General features: G+C 47.2%; 1 protein-coding gene across 11 annotated transcripts in view; it reads right to left on the reverse strand.

The window, feature by feature from the left end:
- Window positions 1–377: 377 nt before the first annotated feature.
- The window catches only part of SEC16A (SEC16 homolog A, endoplasmic reticulum export factor), a 39,070-nt gene continuing 20,856 nt past the window's right edge, over window positions 378–18,591 (reverse strand). For 6 of the 11 annotated variants that reach the window (XM_077148807.1, XM_077148810.1, XM_077148808.1 and 3 more), the window contains 21 exons: window positions 18,033–18,278; window positions 16,574–16,671; window positions 16,040–16,121; window positions 15,723–15,840; window positions 15,445–15,556; window positions 15,080–15,185; window positions 13,643–13,783; window positions 11,799–11,912; window positions 11,355–11,523; window positions 10,157–10,402; window positions 9,517–9,599; window positions 8,422–8,544; window positions 7,120–7,200; window positions 6,854–6,922; window positions 6,607–6,718; window positions 6,042–6,179; window positions 5,604–5,680; window positions 4,829–4,903; window positions 4,193–4,252; window positions 3,225–3,302; window positions 378–2,190 (listed from right to left, as the gene is read on the reverse strand). In XM_077148807.1, coding sequence (XP_077004922.1) covers window positions 2,122–2,190; window positions 3,225–3,302; window positions 4,193–4,252; window positions 4,829–4,903; window positions 5,604–5,680; window positions 6,042–6,179; window positions 6,607–6,718; window positions 6,854–6,922; window positions 7,120–7,200; window positions 8,422–8,544; window positions 9,517–9,599; window positions 10,157–10,402; window positions 11,355–11,523; window positions 11,799–11,912; window positions 13,643–13,783; window positions 15,080–15,185; window positions 15,445–15,556; window positions 15,723–15,840; window positions 16,040–16,121; window positions 16,574–16,671; window positions 18,033–18,278 — 2,397 coding nt within the window. In that variant the 3' untranslated portion in view covers window positions 378–2,121. The remainder of the gene's footprint in view (window positions 2,191–3,224; window positions 3,303–4,192; window positions 4,253–4,828; window positions 4,904–5,603; window positions 5,681–6,041; window positions 6,180–6,606; window positions 6,719–6,853; window positions 6,923–7,119; window positions 7,201–8,421; window positions 8,545–9,516; window positions 9,600–10,156; window positions 10,403–11,354; window positions 11,524–11,798; window positions 11,913–13,642; window positions 13,784–15,079; window positions 15,186–15,444; window positions 15,557–15,722; window positions 15,841–16,039; window positions 16,122–16,573; window positions 16,672–18,032; window positions 18,279–18,591) is intronic. The other 5 variants (XM_077148814.1, XM_077148813.1, XM_077148811.1 and 2 more) reach the window with 5 other exon arrangements.

Genomic DNA, 18,591 nt, shown 5'->3' on the forward strand with positions numbered 1-18,591 from the left:
CGCACCCCGGGAGGGAAGCCGAGGTGGCCATGCCTTCCGGGACTCGCCAGGGGCCCAGGTACGGGACTTCCCCCTTCGAGGCAGGACCCGGAAGTCGCTGGCCACAGATAAGGCTCACTGGAGCCATCGGAGGTCCACCCACCCACCGGCCAGGCAGTGCCTCTACTACAAGCTCTCCCATGGAGGGAGTGATGACGGTCGGGGATGCCAAGGCAGTGGGTCAGGAGCCTCTGATCACACAGGAGTGAGTCCAAAGGCTCCCCCAAACACCCACGTGCCTACCCAGACCCCACTGGAAATGCAGGATGCTAGGCTCCAGGCCACCCACGCCCCATAACCTATTTCCAATAAACTAAAGGAAATCCAAGGTGAAAGAGTTTGAGCGCGCAAAATATTTTATTAAACAATTTGCAGTGTAACAATTGCCTTTAGGAAAAATAGCAGCTCCTGCCCTGGAGGAAGCTTCTTGAATCAAAAGTTGTTGGTGGTCTACACATAGGACAACCAGCAGGGCTGGCTGGGGGAAGTCAAGGGCACCCGCAGGTCTTCAGATTCGAGTAGTTGCATGGCCCCCAAAGAAGGGACACCACAGCCCACTGCCCCAGGACTGCCTTGTCCAACCAGGACTGCCTTCTCAGAAAGGACAAGGACAAAGGATGCCATCACATCACCCGTGAGACACTGCAGAGAGCACCCTATGGGTCTGTCCTAGGGGGTCTGAGTGAACCAGAAAATGGGAAGGGTCTGTGCTAATTCCTCATTTATACAATTTCTACATTTAAATTTAAAACATGGAGCAAACTGTTCCCCCAGAAGAACCTACAGAAATTATTACCTACTGATTTTATAAATAGTTAAGTCTTTTCCTTTCTTCAGTCTCTTTACATTTAATCAGAATGTGATGAGTTTTAAGAACAGTCGAGGAAGCCATAAAGCTTTTCAAGTCCAGCACAAAGACGTCTGTCTGCAGTGTGATGGGGCTGGTAGCTACTTACGGTCTGCGTGTAGAAAGAAATTCAGGGGCAGAAGTATAAGATTCCAGAGAGCCCGTCAAGAAATTATTTTAAGCTGGTTTCTTCAAAATGTTACCAACTCCTTCAATGCCATCAACCAGGTGAGAAAGCAAGTGGAATGGACCGCACATAAAACTGTTTATCAGAGCATAGCATCATCTCTTTTCCAAACGTCAATCCATATAACTTCTTTTACGATTAATCTAACCACTTACATACTAAACAAACCCCAAATCATATTTATTACAGTCACAGTTTAGCATGGTTGATAAATTTGGATTAGCTATGCACCCCCCCCCCCCCCCCGCCAAATCTGAGCTTTCCAGTCACATATGGAACCTAAATATTATCGTGACTCTAAGTAACTGGGCCGTCCTTTGTAGATGGGCAAAGACAGTCTCTTAGTGCCATGAAATTACTTGAGGGTCTCAGTGGGCCACAGAAAGTTAAGTGAAGCTGGAAATGTCTTTTTTCCAGGAGAGAATAGCTCTTTAGTAACTAGGGATCTCTCCAAACTCAATTACCACATAAATCGATCTTGTGCTTCCATGAAGATGAGACTGTGTGTAGGAAACTTCAGTCACCCTTCCGGGCAAGGCCCTGCCTTTGCCCTCAGGTGGACACTTCTACTCCCCTGAGGCGAGGATTTGCCCTCAGCACACAACCCCGCAAAGGAAACAGGCCAGAGATCCTGCAGTAATTCAGGATCAGGCTTGGAGACTCCCAAGTTACTAGAGGCTTTTCTCTCCTGGAGCAAGGACCCCTCCAGCTTCCCTTCACATGGCCTCCTTCCATCACTGAGATCATTACCTCCTTTGGTCATGCTGGGAGGAGACAGAACATCACATCCTTGGTCATTCTTTTACATACAAGACTCAGAGTTAAAGATTCACTCTTTCCAACCGGCATCATAAAGGACATGTGGTATTCATTTTGGCAATAATCCATCAAGATAAGTGGTGAGAGGGGAAATGCAAAGAACAATCATCTTCGAATTACTGCCATGTCACTTTCAGGATGGAAGAGAGCTCACAGGCGATTGATCTGAATTCTTGGTGGAGAAAAGGAATTTCAGGGTTCTAAATGCAAATCCAGAACAGGGAATGCACTAGTTCAAGGCTGGGTATTTTCTCTGGCCAATCCTCCCTGTCCTTGAAGTCCCTGGGGCAGCAGAGGCCTGAAAGAAATGGACAGCACTGAATGCCACATGCTCACTGCCCTGAAGGCACCCCCGGCACAATGAATCGAGGCAGGTGTTGGACTGCATACCAGAACAAAACGAGCCTGTCTTGCAGAGACAAACAGGCACTTTGTGTGTTTTGGTTTCCAAAAGCCTGTGATATTCAGCAACACCAGAACAAAGGCCTGGCACGCTGCAATGTTCTGAATATTCAGACACAATCAGCATCTCCTACTACACTGGGCAGAGGCTGACCCCCATGGCCAGCACTTGGGCTCCAGAGCTGTACCTACCCTGGAGGGAGCAGGGTTGGGGCCCGGCTGCCCCCTACAGGGCACTCTGGGCACAGACGGCTAGCTGAGCGCTGTCATTTGCTCTTACCCCCTCTCAAAGCTGACTAAAGCAAGGAAGGATTGGTTTAAAAGGCCCAAACCACAGATAAAAGTAACAGGACAGACAAAGACCAACACTAAATTTCTGAGGCTGAAAAACAGATGGCTGGACAAATGGTAACTTAGGATGTAGCAGTCCCGAGACAGAGGAACCCCAGGCTGGCCTTGGAGAGGGCCTAGGAACAGCCCGATGTATTCTGCAGACACCCCCAGTAGGTGCCCGAAGCATACAGTGGGGTGGGAAGCTACAGGCACAGGGCTGAACCCAACACCCCGGGGCACCTCTGCCCCATGGAGGAAGGCTTGATCAAGAGGAAATGGAGTACAACTGGTGTGCTGTGGGCAGGGCCAGTATTATAGCAATCAGGGCAGATGGGGACCCCCATTCTGGATGCCAGGCCCCCTCCAAGACCTCTCCCCCCAAACCAGCAGCTAGTCCACCCTCTGCAGACAACTGACTAGAAGGGAGACTCAGAAGGCAGAGGGAGAGGACTTAAAGAAAGCACTCAGGAGCATCTTCCTGATGGAAGCAGGTGAGCTGACACCATGGGGCCCATAGCAGCACCCTGAAGGGACTAACCCTCAGCAAGGCAGCCTGATGTGGAACTGCAAATCCCAGGGATGGGAGCACTCACTCACTTGTGCAAACTGTGTCGGGTGGTAGAAGGACACTGCTCCCACCGGGGGGGCCCCTGCAGCAATGTGGTCCCCAGGAGCCTGGAGGCCAGAGAACAAACGCATTTAACAAGGCACACTCACACATTACTTTGCTTTCATTTCAGGACAAAGATACAATTTCTAAGAAAGGGTTTGTAATACTTGAAAACAGGCCACAGAAGCAGCCCCAAGATACTTCTGGCAACACTGGATTTTATTATTTGACAGTTCAAGAAAAAATGTAAAAATCAAAGCAACATGCAAAGGAAGAAGTTTTCAAAACTAGAACATGCAAAAATAAGGAGCACACGGTACTGAGACATCATGTTAGTAGAGGCTGAAGCAGTTAGTGGACTTTTTGATACCTTTTGGCCTTAAGTGTCTAGCTATAAAATCCAGTGTTTAAATGCACACAAGGAATGTTATGTCCACCCTTTCTATTGAGCCCAGTGGAGAAAAGCTTAGTTCTGTGATATAAAAGATGAAGCATTCCTTTACTTTCCACCATGATTACCACAGGAGAGCATCTCTGTTACACTCTTCCTGGCTTAAAATAAACCTTCACACACTTGAAATCAGAAGCAAAAGTTCTTGTTTGCAAATGAGAGCACCCTGACCTGGACGGGCTTCTGATACACATTCACAAAGCCAGGCAAGTGAAACCCCAATTCAGAAAGAGCAAAATTATGAAACTCATTCCTTAGCCATGAACATTTTGAGGTCAATTCAACCACTGATATATCTGGATATTTAATAACCACAACCCTCTAAGCCCACTTAAAGAAAGGAACACTACATCCTTCGCTGTTTGATGTCAAATAAGAACAAGGAGTAACGTTAGTTACAAAGGGCACAATTACAAACCAACACCAGCACTCTCAAACTAATAAACAAACGCAGGAGACATGATGAATCCCTTGTGTTAGGTGAGAACTGCCAGCCACGAGTACCTGATTAAGATGCTGGCTTACTTCACGTGATAATGAACTCATTGAACTACAGCGCGAAAGCTACAAAACGGCAAGAACACACACAAAATACAGACAAATAAAAAACTCAGCATGCAAATCACTGCGCCGAGCTGTCAGTTTTATCTTCAAAAAAGCTGTACGATGCCATTAGAATCCAAACAATTCGAACAGGGAAAGCAAGAGTTAGCTCAGAGTTCCCATTGGAACGTGTATAGAGCTTCTAGTTTCGATTCTAAAGTATGGTTAAAAAACTCCCATTGGTTTCAGGTGGGGCTAGAGGGATCTGCTCAGCCCTTGCCAGGCCAGCATTACTGCATGACAAAAGGAAAACGAAAACATACTGGACGCTGTAGGTGAGGAAAGAAAAGCGTCACTCGTGGGCGCTGACCCAAGCTCCTCACTGCTGTCTGGCACTCATAACAATTTTGCAACAAGGGCAATTTTTTTAAGGAATACAGTAATATTTTACAAGTTCTAAAACAGTTTCTAAACTGCGTTTTCCAACTCATGGACATACATTGTAAAGGGAGCAGTCATCTGCACAATAAAAGCTGCATATGAAAATCTCAGGAATCCCATGGATTTCAGGAGACATTTCCATCCAGGCCCCCTTACCTCTCCTCCTTGAGAATCATCCACACTGGACAGTGGGAGTTCAGAGCCAGGATGCAATGGTGCAGAATTTAAAATCTGCCAAGATAAATAGAAAATGCAGCAGCTGCCAACCCCAGGGCATTTAAAAGTCATTCTCACGTGGGAAAAGTGCAATGCAATGCTTTCTGGCCCAGGTTACACTGCACCCTCCCACTTAATGTTCCGATTTCACTTGAGCCCCAATATGGCAACTGTGCTGTTGTGTGGTTCTGGGTACTGGCTACATATCCTTTCCTGATCACCATGTAAGCACTAGGGTAGGCACCAGGCATGGTCCTGGGCCTGTCTGTGCCTCGCCTCCCTTCTGCCCCACCTCGGCCTTGAGGTTCTGTGCCACTGTGAGGCCACTTTAAAAGGGTGGCAACTGAGGCTTAAAGTAGTTAAGTGACTTTCTCAAACTTTGAACAGTTAATTAACGGACCTGTCAGCATTCAAATCCAGGCCAACTGAATCCTAGAGACCAGGCTCTTAATCATTATATTTCACTGATCCCCATATAAACTTCAAAACACTAAAAAAAGGATATTTACTAGAATATTTTTAGTTAGACAAAGTGACTACATAATGTACGCGTGATTATAATTTATAAAAAGTTGAAGAGAATACTCAACCTCCAATTAAAACGGAATATTCCACGTACAATAATGGATGTTGATTTGCTGCAGGTAAAGGTCAACTTCACTGGGCAAGGAGGCCCATTCTCACTGTGTCCCCCTGTTCCCGCTCCAATGCTCACCCCGGTTTCCGAGGCAGGCCCTGGAGGTACCTGTCCCCCGACGCCAGCCCCTTCTGCAGGCTGCGGCTCTTCTGCATCTATGAATGAGACCCGAAGGGAGGCCATTGTTCTGTCCCAAACATCTTAAGGTTTTTATTTAAAATAAAACAGGACCATTGATTGTACACCATGTATGGAATGTTTGTATGTTAAAAATGTTTGTAGGTAAGATTTATCAATAAAAATACTAAAAAAAAACAAAAAAAAAATAAAACTTCTGCATTTGTAGAAGGAAAGGTAAAGGGTTACAAAGGAAAGCAGCAACAAACCTCAGGTTCTTACAAGCTGGCCAGTCCATTCTCCTTAAAGGAAGACACAGGCCATCGCCTCTTAGAAAGAAGGTCCAAGGTCAGGAAGGCAGGGGGGTAAGACATGGGTGCTTGTTCTGGTTCTGCCTACCTGGGTTTGGTACAAACAAGCTTGTAGGAATCGGGAGTGGGGCAAGTGGAGCAAAAAAGTCCGCAGGAGCAAGAACAGGGTCACTCCGTTTGGTCCCACTTGGGTTTAAAACATCCACGTAGCGAGCTCTGGTTCCGGCTACAAAAAAGGAAAAGAATCAGATTCAGGCCAATGGACTGGACAACTCCAGCTCCCAGATGGCCTTCAGGATGTACAGCTCCAGTAGTTCTGTCCAAGTGCATTTAGAGGGCACCTGGGCTTAGATGCGAGGTGAGCCCACGGGGCTCCAGGCTCTGGGCCTTCCCACTAGGGTGAGTTCTCCCATTTACACCACAGACTTGCAAAAGGTGGCATTCCCAACAAATCCATAATGAATGAACTAGTGAGGAATGTTTTAACATTCCAGAGACAGGGAATCTTTACACTCTGCGAACTTATCTTCATGAAGCCACTATTTGTCACGTGAAAAATTATCTAGCCTGTGTATTACCACTGCAAAACCCCAAAATATCTGTAGGACAAATGAAAACCAAACGAACCGTCATTTCTGGTTTGACTAGGTTACCTGCTTTTCTAGAAAACATGTTCACCGAGGCTCTGGGAGGACATCCGGGAACAGGGTGGGCAGCTTGAGGAGCCGTGGGAAACGAGGCTGGAGGTGGGGGTGGAGCCTTCTTCTGCAGAGGGAGAGATGGCTTTAGAGCCTCTCAGGGAGGCGCCCACAACCGGGAGGCTCCAAAAGGCCCACCCAGTGCCCATGCATTAGGGGCAGCAAATGAAGGCTTTTCCTTCAGTTACAGCAAACACCTAACTTTACAATTTACCTCCTCTTCTGGTTCATTTAAATTCACCCACTGATTTTTCTTTTCATCCCAAACAATCTGCCAAGATTTAACAAAAAGGAAAGAAAACAATTAGTGGAATGAAAATAAATAAGAATCTGATGAATTATGATACTTTAAAACACCAGGAAACATCTATTCAGGGCCATCCTGACACAAGGGACAAACAGCCATCAGGAGGCTGAGTGTGACCAAAGCCAGGCACTTCAAACATGCCATCATCTTAGAATACTCACCGACTTGTTCTTGTCATCTGGCAAGTAAGCTTCTGTCCTTTTTTTCACAGGAAGCCAACGAGAGAACCAGGACTCACCACTCTAAATATAAAAATCACCAGAACAACAATACATCTCTAGGAGTGTTTCCTGTCAAAATACCAAGAAAGGAACAGTCTCCCCTCTCTCTTTCTGAGACGTGGTGGGCAGAGTGGGGAAAGCCCAGCTGGGACTCCTTCAGACCTAAGTCTATGGTGCTCCCTGTGCCAGAAGGAAGGGATCAGGAGCTTACAAGCTCACATCACCCTTCACATGCTGCCTTCCCTTTCTGCCACCGCCGCTGGCACACACACACTCTCAAGCCCATTTCCCTGTGTCCCACCCAATAGAGGGTGAACCTGTGTCTGGGAGTCAACAGAGGGTGAACCTGTGTCTGGGAGTCAGCAGCAATCCGTGCAGGAAATTTGTTTGAAGTCTCATGTTTTATCTCAATTCACGTATGTTTAACACTAAATTTGTGCTTATCTTTGAGACACTAGCCATGAAAGGAAGATGGGTAATAAGCCCATGAAAAGAAGGCCAACTACTCGCCAGGGACAGGCAAATTCAACCACAATGAAATGTCCCTAAAATGTCACCCAAAAAGGCTGAAACTCAAAAGACTGACCACATACGGTGTGAGGATGGGGGTCAACTGCAAAGCAGGGTGCTGCTGCTGGAGTGTCAACTGGTGCAATGCCCAGGCCGAACCCGCTGTCAATACCTGATCTAATCCCAGTCCCACAGAGACCCTCAAGGGGAATGAGAAGACTGGCCCAGCAAGAGAGACGGACAGGAATGTTCATGGGCCTCTACTTAAAATAGCCTCAAACTGAAAATAACTCCAACATCCATTACTGGAAGAAAAGACAAACACAATTGTGGTAAATTAGATGTAATGGACACTAGTAGACAGCAACAGAAAAACGTGTACCGCTGATATCTGACTCCTCTAGTGGATGTTGAAGAATTTGGTGACCGAAGCTGGGTTGAGGCCACCTCTGGGCTGGGATAACAGCAGTGGACATGAGGGAACCTTCTGGGGCCTGGGAGTAGCCCAACACTGATCCGCCTGCTTAAGGACTCAAACTGGTCCCGAGCGGTTCTGATTTCACATGCTTTACTCTATGCCTACTAGATCTCAATAAAGAATAAAAAATATTTGGTTTAGTTGAAAAAAGAAAGTAATAGCTTTCCCTTCCTCAGTATAGGAAGAAAGCTGCCCCTCCGGGACTTGCGTCTCACGTCCCCAGCCCACCCAGCCACACTGGAGATGAGCTTTACCTTCTTAGGCTCTTTGGGCTCCTTTTTGACGGGAGCTTGCACAGGCTGCTTGGCTTCGGGTGTGGAGGTGGAGGAGGCTAAGGGAGAGTCAGTGCCCTCCCACCCTGGAGGTGCCTCAGAGCCCTGTTCCAAAGCAATAGACAGACTCACCCAGGTGCTTCTATAAAGGGCCTGGGAGGCAGGGGGATGGACCACTGCAGGAGCCCTGAGAGAACCCGAAAGGCCAGACAGCTCTGTGAGAAGGGCAGAGCCAGTTCACGCTTAACAGTGACTTTCTGAAGAGCTCTGCAACCCTCAAACATAAATTCTGGTGTCCAGCTGGAATTAGTTTGGGCTAGAAAAAGCTGAGTATGTATAGGCATGGAAACAGCGCTATGCAGTGGGCATTTTAAAGATTAAATGATTTTTAAAAAAAACATTTAACTGTTTCAATCTGGTTAAGTGCTCATTTTTACTTTTCCAGGGACAAGATATTTTAATTAGTAGAACACATTAATGTCTTAAACTCTTGCAGTTGCCTCCAGGTGGGACACTCATAAAGGGCTGGGTGTCTATAAGGAAGGCTCCAAGGAAATGGTCTGCAACAGCTTTCAGTTTCTCTCAGTTGGGACTGGAGCAAACAGGAGGTATCCATTTGTGTCTGATAAAATTAATCTTGAGCCCAAAAAAAACCAATGAAAATTTTAGGGATTCTAATACAGAAAAAGAAGTATAAAAATCAGGGAAGTTCTCATTTCAGGAAATTTTCTTCTTCCACTGACATTGAACTGTAGTCTTCACTAAAGTTGAAAATTAACGAGGGGGTTTCATTTCATTTGGATGTTTCTTCTTATTGGTTAAGGTGATTATTTTTACACTAACAATGACCTCTTTCCCTTTCCTTCCCATATTAATGTTTTTCACCACTCTTCACATTTTAAGGATTAAAGTGGTTTGATAAGCACTTTCTCTTTTAAGAAATAATTTAAAAGATAATTTCATAGTCACTACTATCTCTCCACTTACAATTGAAGAATGAGAAGTTTGGGTCCCCACTCAAAGAACTTTATCTGTGGGAAACAAATTGGTAAAAAACAAAAAGGTGAGGATGAGTACCAGGCTGGCAGTAGCGGCACCGATGCCCGCTCCTCTCAGCGCCGAAAGCAGGTTTTGAGTGGGTGGGTCTTGGGGCATCATTCCTACAAAAAGACAAGAGAACACCTGTGACCTCAGGATGGCCGAGCACAGAGCTACAGCAATTGGGGATCTTATTATGAAAATTGAGATACATATCCAACTTCTCAGTGGGCCACTTCTATACCAACATTGTTTTCAGAAGCCAAGATTACAACTTTCCTGAAATACGTGGAATTTTTTTCAAAGCTACGCCTACATTTTACATTTGTCCAAATGGATAAAATCCATACAGATCAGGGAGAAGTGCCTAATTGGGACTCAAGACAGACGTTCACACCCCCCACTTGGGTGTTTTATAGGGAACGCAGGAGGGCTGTCGGAAGACAGAGGCCGGGGAAAACCTCCAAGCCCTTCCACCATACTCCGAGCGGCCTAACAAAAAAGGAACAGAAGGAACTCATGTTAATGTTCCTACCTTGATTGGGCCCATAAGTTCTAGAACCGTTGGTCACACTGAGACAAGTTCAAATGACCTGCTCAGTCCTTCCACACACTGCCTTCTTGAACACAAAACCCAGGCCCATCAGCCTGACACCAGGACAGCTCCTGGACAACTCACCAGGGTTCAGGTGTCTGGCCTCCGAGAGGAGCTGTTCACCTTCGTGGAGAGGAGGTGTCTTGACTGGCATGCCTGAACTCAGATACACAGCTGCAGGATCAGGATCAGGGGGTTCTGGAAAGCCGAGGACAGACACTGGGGGTCTGCAGGCTGGCTCAGGCTCGCCAGGGCCTGGGGGCGGCAGAATGGGGAACAAGGGCACCCTGGCAGGGTTTGCTGGCTGGCCGTCAGGGAATGTCTGCAGAACTGTCCAGGGATAACAAAAAAGAGACAGTCCAAGTTTACTGAGGCAAAAGAGTTATCTCCAGACATTTGAAGAACCCAACTGCACTGGACTAGGTGTATTTATTACAAGTTCTTTTCCGTGGCCACATTGCTTTTCCTCAGAAAGCCCATATTCAAAAAGGGAGGAACAGAGACTGCCAGCCCAGGCCAGGTGAGTACAGCCTCATGGTTACCATTCTAACCTGTGCATGGTTGGGTACAGCACAGGGTGCACTCTAGCCCACGGCACACCCAAACCTGACATGGTGGCTGGCTCCTTCTCAGAGGCTCCGCTGGGTCCTGTGAGGCCTTGACTTCCGCTGCCAGAAGTCAGGACAGAACCCTGTTCGTGCATCCAACAGGTAACAGCAAAGGCCTACTGTGCACTCACACAGCCCCAGACACTACCAGTGAGGAGACAGCAGACCTAACTGATGTTTCAGCGAGTGGGCAGGGGTGAGGGGCAACAACAGAAGGTATTATTGTCAGGTGGTGGCCATCTAGAGAGGACTGGGATGAATCTGCGGATGGCAGGGGGGACACGGAGAAGGAAAGAGGCTGGGCACCAGTAGTGTGAGGAAAAGGGAGCCCGGACGGGGGGACAGCAGGTGCCAAGGGCCTGGGCCAGGAGTGTCCTGGTGAAGATGAGGAACAGCAAGAGGCCAGCATGACAGGAACAGAAAGTGCAAGGAGGGTAGCAGATGAGGTCAGAGAAGATGGAAGTAGGGCAACGGCAGAAGCAGGGAGACCGGCAGGAGGAGAAGGCAATGACCTAAGTAAGAGCTGCTGGTGGCAAGGCCGCAGGGCTCACCACAAAAAAGCCTGCAGAGTGTCCCCAAAACCACAGCTGATAAAAAAAAATGGCTCCTTGGTTCTTCCGGCAGCCAAACATGAGAACTGGATGCCCGAGCCAGGGCCCTGGAATGTGACTCACCTGAGGGCGGCAGCTGTACGCTCTGGTTGGTGTGCTCCGTGCCTGGCATGGGCAGCACCAACAGTGGGTGCTCAGTCCCCAAGCCCTCGTCCTGCTCCACCTCAGAGCTTGGGGTGCTGGGGCACTGCTGGGGAAAGGCTCTGTCCTGATGCCAAACCACAGCTCCCTCCTGCAGGAGGAGGCTGTGTGTGAGGCACTGCTGGAGCGACACATTCAGGCACACCTCCTGCTGCCTCAGCCTGTGCGGCCTCCTTCCCACCCACAGACCCAGTGCCGCTGCTTCAGAAGCAGCCTTGGGAGGAAACCAGAAAATCCTGATGGCCACATTTGCTTCTAAAATTCCACTATCTAGTTCTAATGTCTTCAGGATGGAGATGTTGTTAGCACGGTGCCTGTCTCATGCCCCAGGATAAGGCTGTGCTGTCCTTAGGGTTGGGACCCTACCTTGATCTGTTTCTCCACATGACGAAGCTGCACCAGCCAAACTGGCTCGACAAATGACTCCTCTTCTGGCTTCTCCTTCAGCTGAGGATCAAAGAGCCGTAACTGGGAAGCTACCTGTAAACGTGTGAGAAATAAAGGCCTTTGTTCTTACTGGGGAATGCTAAGCAAAACAGGGTTTGCAAACCATACTGAAATCTGGAACAAATGCACTCTCAGTGTCCAGTCAGCACGATGTCTCTGTGGTGTGCTCACATGTATGATGCTTGGCAGTCAGAGAAGAGCCTCAACCTCTACAACACCCTGTGGACGAGCTGCTCCCTCATCTACCTGCGGACCCTACCCATGCTGATCATAGGCTCCACTAACCTATGACTATACATGCAAATAAGCCTAATGAAATGAATGGAAAAAGCAAGTTGTCAAGGGGCCCTCCTTGTACCACTCCAGGAGCCTGGCTGCTGCACCGCTTTCTGAGTAGTCCTTCCTGCCCAATCTCTCTGTGGGGTGTACAGGCAGGAAGCAGGTCTCCCTTGGACTGTCCTGCCCATGCAGGCTGCTCCAGGGCTGGGCTCCACAAACTGCCCTCAAATGTTGCCAGATGCCGCCCACTGCTCACTAGGACATGGCAGCAGGGAGCAAGGGGGAACCTGTGGGTAGTGGAGGATAAGGGACTGCTTCTCTGTGAGCTTCTTGTCTGCTCAAAATTCTTGGGAGCAGCCCAGCACCCTGGTTACCCCACCAGTGAGCTCCCTCCCAGAGCAGTGGCTGAGTCCCGCTTTCTGTTTTTCCATCACGTGTCCTCAGCCGCCCTAGCCCCAGGTAGCTTCCCTTCCTCAGGGGTCCAGATCAGCCCCAGAGGCCTCTTCTCCAAGCTTCTAAGTTTTCACCACTCCAACCTCCTTCCTTGGTTCCATCAGCCCCAGGGATGGTGGTAGTTTTCTGCAGTTGCTTCCTTTGTGATACTCCAGGGTGCTCTTTTTACACTGAAAATCACCTGGTTAACAATTCTTTAAATGACATTCTCTTTGTTCTAACACCTGGTTCGGTTTCTGTCTGCCATCTACACCTGACTGATACATGGCAAGAACAGCACACATTTGCGCATCCAGAAGGGTCACATGTGAAACATGATGTTCCTGAGGGTTGCCTTAAATGCCTCAGCAGATGAGTGGGATATAGAGGAAGCAAGCATGGCCACCCTGAGACCTGTTACCACAATAGCCATTAAAGTTAGAGGGTAAGAATATTAGAACTCATTAATTATTCTCTCTACTTTTGTATATGTCTAAAAGTTTCCATAATAAAAAAACTTTAATGCATTACATAAGCATATTTTCAAAAATGAAGCTACTGGGGGGAGGGAAGACACGCTGACAAGGCAACTTTAATGTAATGCATCCATTTTAAAAACCGTTCTATTGTCACTGTAACCACGGCAAAGCTGGGCACCAGCTGAGTGGTCTCTGCGTCTTATTCACTCCCACAAAGGTACTCAGAGGCACGTGATCTCCCTTTAACAGACAAACAAACCGAGACTTACAGCTGGACCCATGCTGCTGTCTCTAACACCACCCAATTAAATTACCTCAAAATAAGAACCGGCAAAAATCTGTGTCAGTAACAAGGTGCCTGAAGAATTTCCATGCTAAAATACAAAGTGTAAAATATCTACCTAAGAACATTCAAGCATCTGAATTCATTCAGGAAACAAATTCCGAATGCCCACAAGCAGCAAGCACCCCATGCTCCTAACTCAATTCCCTCCAAATCCACGGACCCCAATCTACTGTCTTTTCCCACAGTCATGAGAGTGCCATGAGGAAAGGCATTTGAAAAGCCATTACCTGAACAAGCTGGCCAATCAGCACTGAAGAGAACCTGTGCGGCTGGGAGAGGATGGTCTTAGCAATGACTTCACAGTAATGGAAGGCCTGGGTGGCGAGCCCCATCTCCGCCAGTCGGCATGAGTAGATGAATTTAAACACCTGAAACAGGCACACCTCAGCTGTGCTCTGCCCCCCACCTCTGCTAACATTGCCTGTAAAGTGTGAATTACAGTGGATGTTCTGTTTATTACTGCAGCCCCACCCTCCACCCACACAGTCCTAGAGTTCCCATTCTAGAAGGTATCTTAGGATCAAAGTAAACAGACTGAGCTTCTAAGAACAGTGCTCTCCTTTCTCCTTCAGCACCTTTAACGCAGTAACAAAGAGAGCTAGGTCCCTAAGGCATGCAGAACACTGCCCTTCCTACAGGCATGAACTGCACATTCTCCAGAGGCGTTTTATTTTCTGACTTACGTACACACACAGGGTCAGATAACAGCCCCTCCTACAAATACTAAAAACACCTGATACAATAGCACTTGGAACCAAGGGCTCGAGGTTAACTACTAAGAAAGGAAATGTTAAGTTATCAATTCAATATGGTTTAGTTTTAGAATATTACAGATAAAGTGTCTACCACAAAAGACTAAAAAAAAAACCACTGGCCCTGGCACCGTGGGATCGACCAGGACTTCTGGACCAAAAGGGGGAAAAAGAAGTGTAATAAAATAAGACATCAGTGGCCAAGAGAAAACAAATAGAGTCAATAGGCTATTCTGGAGGCTGCTCTTATGCAAGTTCCAATTAGAATGTGCTAATTGCTTTGGTTTGCTAGGGCCCAACCAACATTCCTGTTGGTTTCGAACTGGGACTCTATAAAGGTTTCATGTACTAGGTTTGCCTTACTGGAACAAATAATTCCTGGAGGGTTCCTAGGTCAGACAAATCCTGAAACCCAGAGACAAATCCTGAAACTACCCTCTTCAGGATTAACAATTAATTTAATGTAGGCACTCCTCCTCAACAAGAAAAAGTCACAATGGGCATTGCCCAAAGATCCCTACAGATTGGGAGAAGGATTAAAGGAGAAGGAACAGGTATAACAGAGAAAACAGGATACAACAAATGAGTATAACTGCTGAATCACTATACTGATATTCCTTCTAGTCTCCAGTGTTTTGGAGCAGTTAGAAGGATAAATCTGAATAGTGGAATGGTAACCCACAACAAACTCTGAAATCTGTTCTGCAGCTATTTGTTGAAATGCACTTTGAAAATTACTGTTTTTGCTTTCTTCACTTTGTATATATATTTCACAAAGAAAGCTTTTTAAAAAAATAAAGTTTTTTGCATAAAAATTCAAAAACTTAAAGTACCCAAACACCGGGTCAGTACCCAAGCACTGAAAACCCACATGTGAAAGTTCAGCTCAACAACAACAACACGGCTACTCACCTGAAAATTAGGTAAGGGGCACGTCTGGGCCCCAAGGGACTGGGCGTATTCGTAGGCTTCTGTTCTCTGAATAGCTTCATTCGTTGCAAACTTCAAAAATGGTAAACTGTTGAGGAAAAGAATTATTCTGATTTGAAAAAGCAGACAACTCTTGGCATAATCTATCTTTGGGTGAGTCATCCAGAAGCATAGCACACCACGTGACGAAGATGCAAAGCCACTTCTTCCGGCACTGAAGGGTGACGCCCAAAGCAAAAGCCAATAAAAGAAAACGGCAACTGCCATTTCTGGTTTAATGAAAGCGGGGATTTCTTCTTTTTTTTAAAAAGGAAAATAGACACTACCACATTTATTTGACTCCTTACCTATGATTTGATCCAATTAAGACAAGTTTTGTAGTTTTCTTTGTATAAACCCCAAATCCAACCTGGGCCATAAGGTAGCAGAAGTGGGCAGCATCTAGGAGACCTTTCGAAGCTGAAGAGACAAAAAAGCAGCCCAAGTCAGTTATTGTCAACTCTCACAGAAAATCAACTAATTCTAATATAAAATACCAAAAAGTCAGACAAGGAAAGCAAACCGGACCCATGGATCTCAGCATTCCTGCAACGCTCTGGGAGGGCTATCTCAGCACCCTGCTCACCTAGAGTGTCTCCCATCGTGGCCATTGTCCTGGACTCGACGTCCACATTATTGTTCAAGTTGGACAAAACCATGGCAAGATGTGGCCTCCAATCTCCCCACTTCTCATCTCCACAACACTAAAAAAAGGGAAAAAAAACAAAACAAAACAGAACAAGAAGCCCTTATGCTTGGAAGATGGCAAAGTGGAGTCCATCAAGCATACTGAGAAAGCGGGAGTAACTGAGAAACATAGCCCTAGTATCCTACGATGAGATGTTTAACAAAGGAAATCCCAGGTACAAAAACAAGCTCTGTCATCGGAACCTCCACACTCACCGTGGAAGCAGCCGGCATCCGCCCAGACATGAGCTGATAGACTGTCTGTAAAGGATCGTTAATTGGCAGGCTGTTGGCGAACCTAGAGACATAAAAATAGAAGGACTGAACTGTGGCTCAGTTTAGAAAAACACCTGAGTCTCAATCTCGGCCCCTTTTCTTAAGTGATCAGCTGGAGGCTGAATCCACACAGCCTGCATATATATTTCAACACTAGGGATAAAAACTGTAAAAAATGAAGACTAAGGAATCCATGGAGATTTTATATAAAGTATTGAAAACCAAGCGGTTAAGAAAAAAACTCCCTCAGCAATCCAGCCCTGGGAGGTGGCCAAGAAAGCACCAAGTCAAGCCCAAGGCAACAGATTTTTCTTTTTTTAGAAGGGAAATAGAGATACTACATCTACTTGACTCTTTACTTGAACCTGGTGGTGGCCTGTGTATCACAGCACAACACAGCGCTGACCCAGGGCCATTACAGTGCCCAACCAACAAGGCTGCTGGCCTGCCTGGGTGTGCCCAGAGTCCCTTTACCTGGTCATGACTCGTGCATGTGTCCGGCTGTCCATCTTGCTTGCGAGCAACAGAGCGTGACCCCATAAGCCGTTTTTCATTGCAGACTCTAGAGCATCCTGCAAAGTATTTCAATAGTTACCGACCTGGGATAATACTCTCACTTCTCAGGATAACTGAGGTAACATTCGCCACTATGTTGTGACGGGAATGAGGAAAGGACTCAACTGCAAGGTTCAAATACAAATGAACCCCCCAAAAAACAAAAAAAACAAAAAAGACACAAATGAACCCAATGCCTCCAGGACACACCGTCCACAAGGTAGACACACAAGAAAGGTCAATTTTTCAATATTTTCCTTAGTTTCAAAGTTCCTATGGAAGTGGACCTTGTCTACGTACATTGGTTTTATTATGGTTTTTAAAAGAGAGACATACTTTGGTTGCCCAAAGTACAAGCATAACAATTCAGAAATAGGCACAACCAATCCTATTTGGACTCCGTCCCAAAGCTATCCTTTCCACCATGCGATGACACACAACCTTCGCTCTCTGAGACTCCAAGAGTATCTCCCAAGCCCACACAGTGCCTTTATCGATACAGCCCCCCTTTAGCCATACGACTGGGGCATCATTTGGAACAAGTGCTGCAACGGAGGTAAACACCACCATGTCTCACAGGTTACATGGTTTAAATCAGTTGTGAAGTTTCAATGTTAAGCATGCTCATTTATCAAATGCTCGGTATCTCCGTTACTGACGACATTCAAGTGCAGAGCCCAGGGCCTGTAGCCTCAGAGAGCCCCATGACCTCACTGGCCCTCAGCACCCACTCACAGCCACTGACCCCTCAGGGGGGCATCTAGCTGGTGCCCAAGTGGATGTCTTCTACCCTAGAATCCATTCCTGTGTGTTCAAGCTCAGTGTCTCTGTCAAGGTCTCTCCAACACCTGACCCCTACCCCCCCTCCGCCACCACAGTGGTCCTGCCTCTATTTATCTCTGTCCTGGCAGTTCACCCTGGTGCTGTGTCACCTGGGCCTGCTGCTCTCTCTGTGTTCCGGCTGGGCTACATCTCCCCACCTCCCATCACCCACTTGCTTCCCATCCGCAGGCCTCTGTGGGTGCTAAGTCCTCTAACCAGGTCACACTCAGCAGGCTGCACCCCTCCCCCTCAACAGAAAGCACCCATGTCACTTAAAGGCTGTGAACTTGTTTAACTTCTTGAGAATATGTTAATTTCTGTCCCAAGCAAATTTTTATGCTTGCGCCTTCTTGCATACAACAAGCGGTGGCCCATGCAAATAAACAAAAAACGAGCTGCCAACGCTGCCCACAATTAAAGCTGTCAGATGCTAGGTACATCACAGTGCAGCTCCAGACACCATGCACCCCGGAGTGAAACCCCAAGCCCCTCCCACAGCTGCCTCCTCAAGCCTCATGGACTTAAAACTGGACCCCATGAGGCAGTAGTCACTCACCTTCTTACGGCCATAGAGCAGCAGCTCTCGGAAACGCTCAGTCTCCTTTTCGAGGCTGCTGGTGGCCGAGGTCTGGGTGTCGGTGAGGAATGAGAGCTGGGCCTCACCGGGCTCCTCCTCTGGTGCCTGACCCACGGCCTCGCTGGTAAAGTCAATCAGATTGGCCTCATGGGGGGACTTCCCAGGAAGCCACACGGTTTTGTGATCTCTTAACAGAAGTTCTGCAATGTCCGTTCCCACCACGGTCTGTCAAGGTGAGCAGGGGACAGGAAGGAGAGCAACAAGGGAGCTTAATATGAATCCAGTTGCTGCAGGGGTAACAAGACAGTCACGAGACTGGTCAGGCAAAGATTACTAAAGGGTTTCTTGAGATAGACGTGTCCAACACCCATGACCAAAAACCCCTCAGCACCGTGGAAGCATGCAAAAAGACCCCCAGACTCCAAAGAAGATTTAAAATGGCTGGTCAGATCCCCATCTCTCCCAAAACCACATGTTCACTCCTTTTTTGACAAACTAATGCTAAGATGTTCTTCCTAAGTGAACAACCTTGTAGCTG

The sequence above is a fragment of the Tamandua tetradactyla genome, chromosome 2, assembly GCF_023851605.1.
Source record: "Tamandua tetradactyla isolate mTamTet1 chromosome 2, mTamTet1.pri, whole genome shotgun sequence".
Classification (NCBI taxonomy): domain Eukaryota; kingdom Metazoa; phylum Chordata; class Mammalia; order Pilosa; family Myrmecophagidae; genus Tamandua; species Tamandua tetradactyla.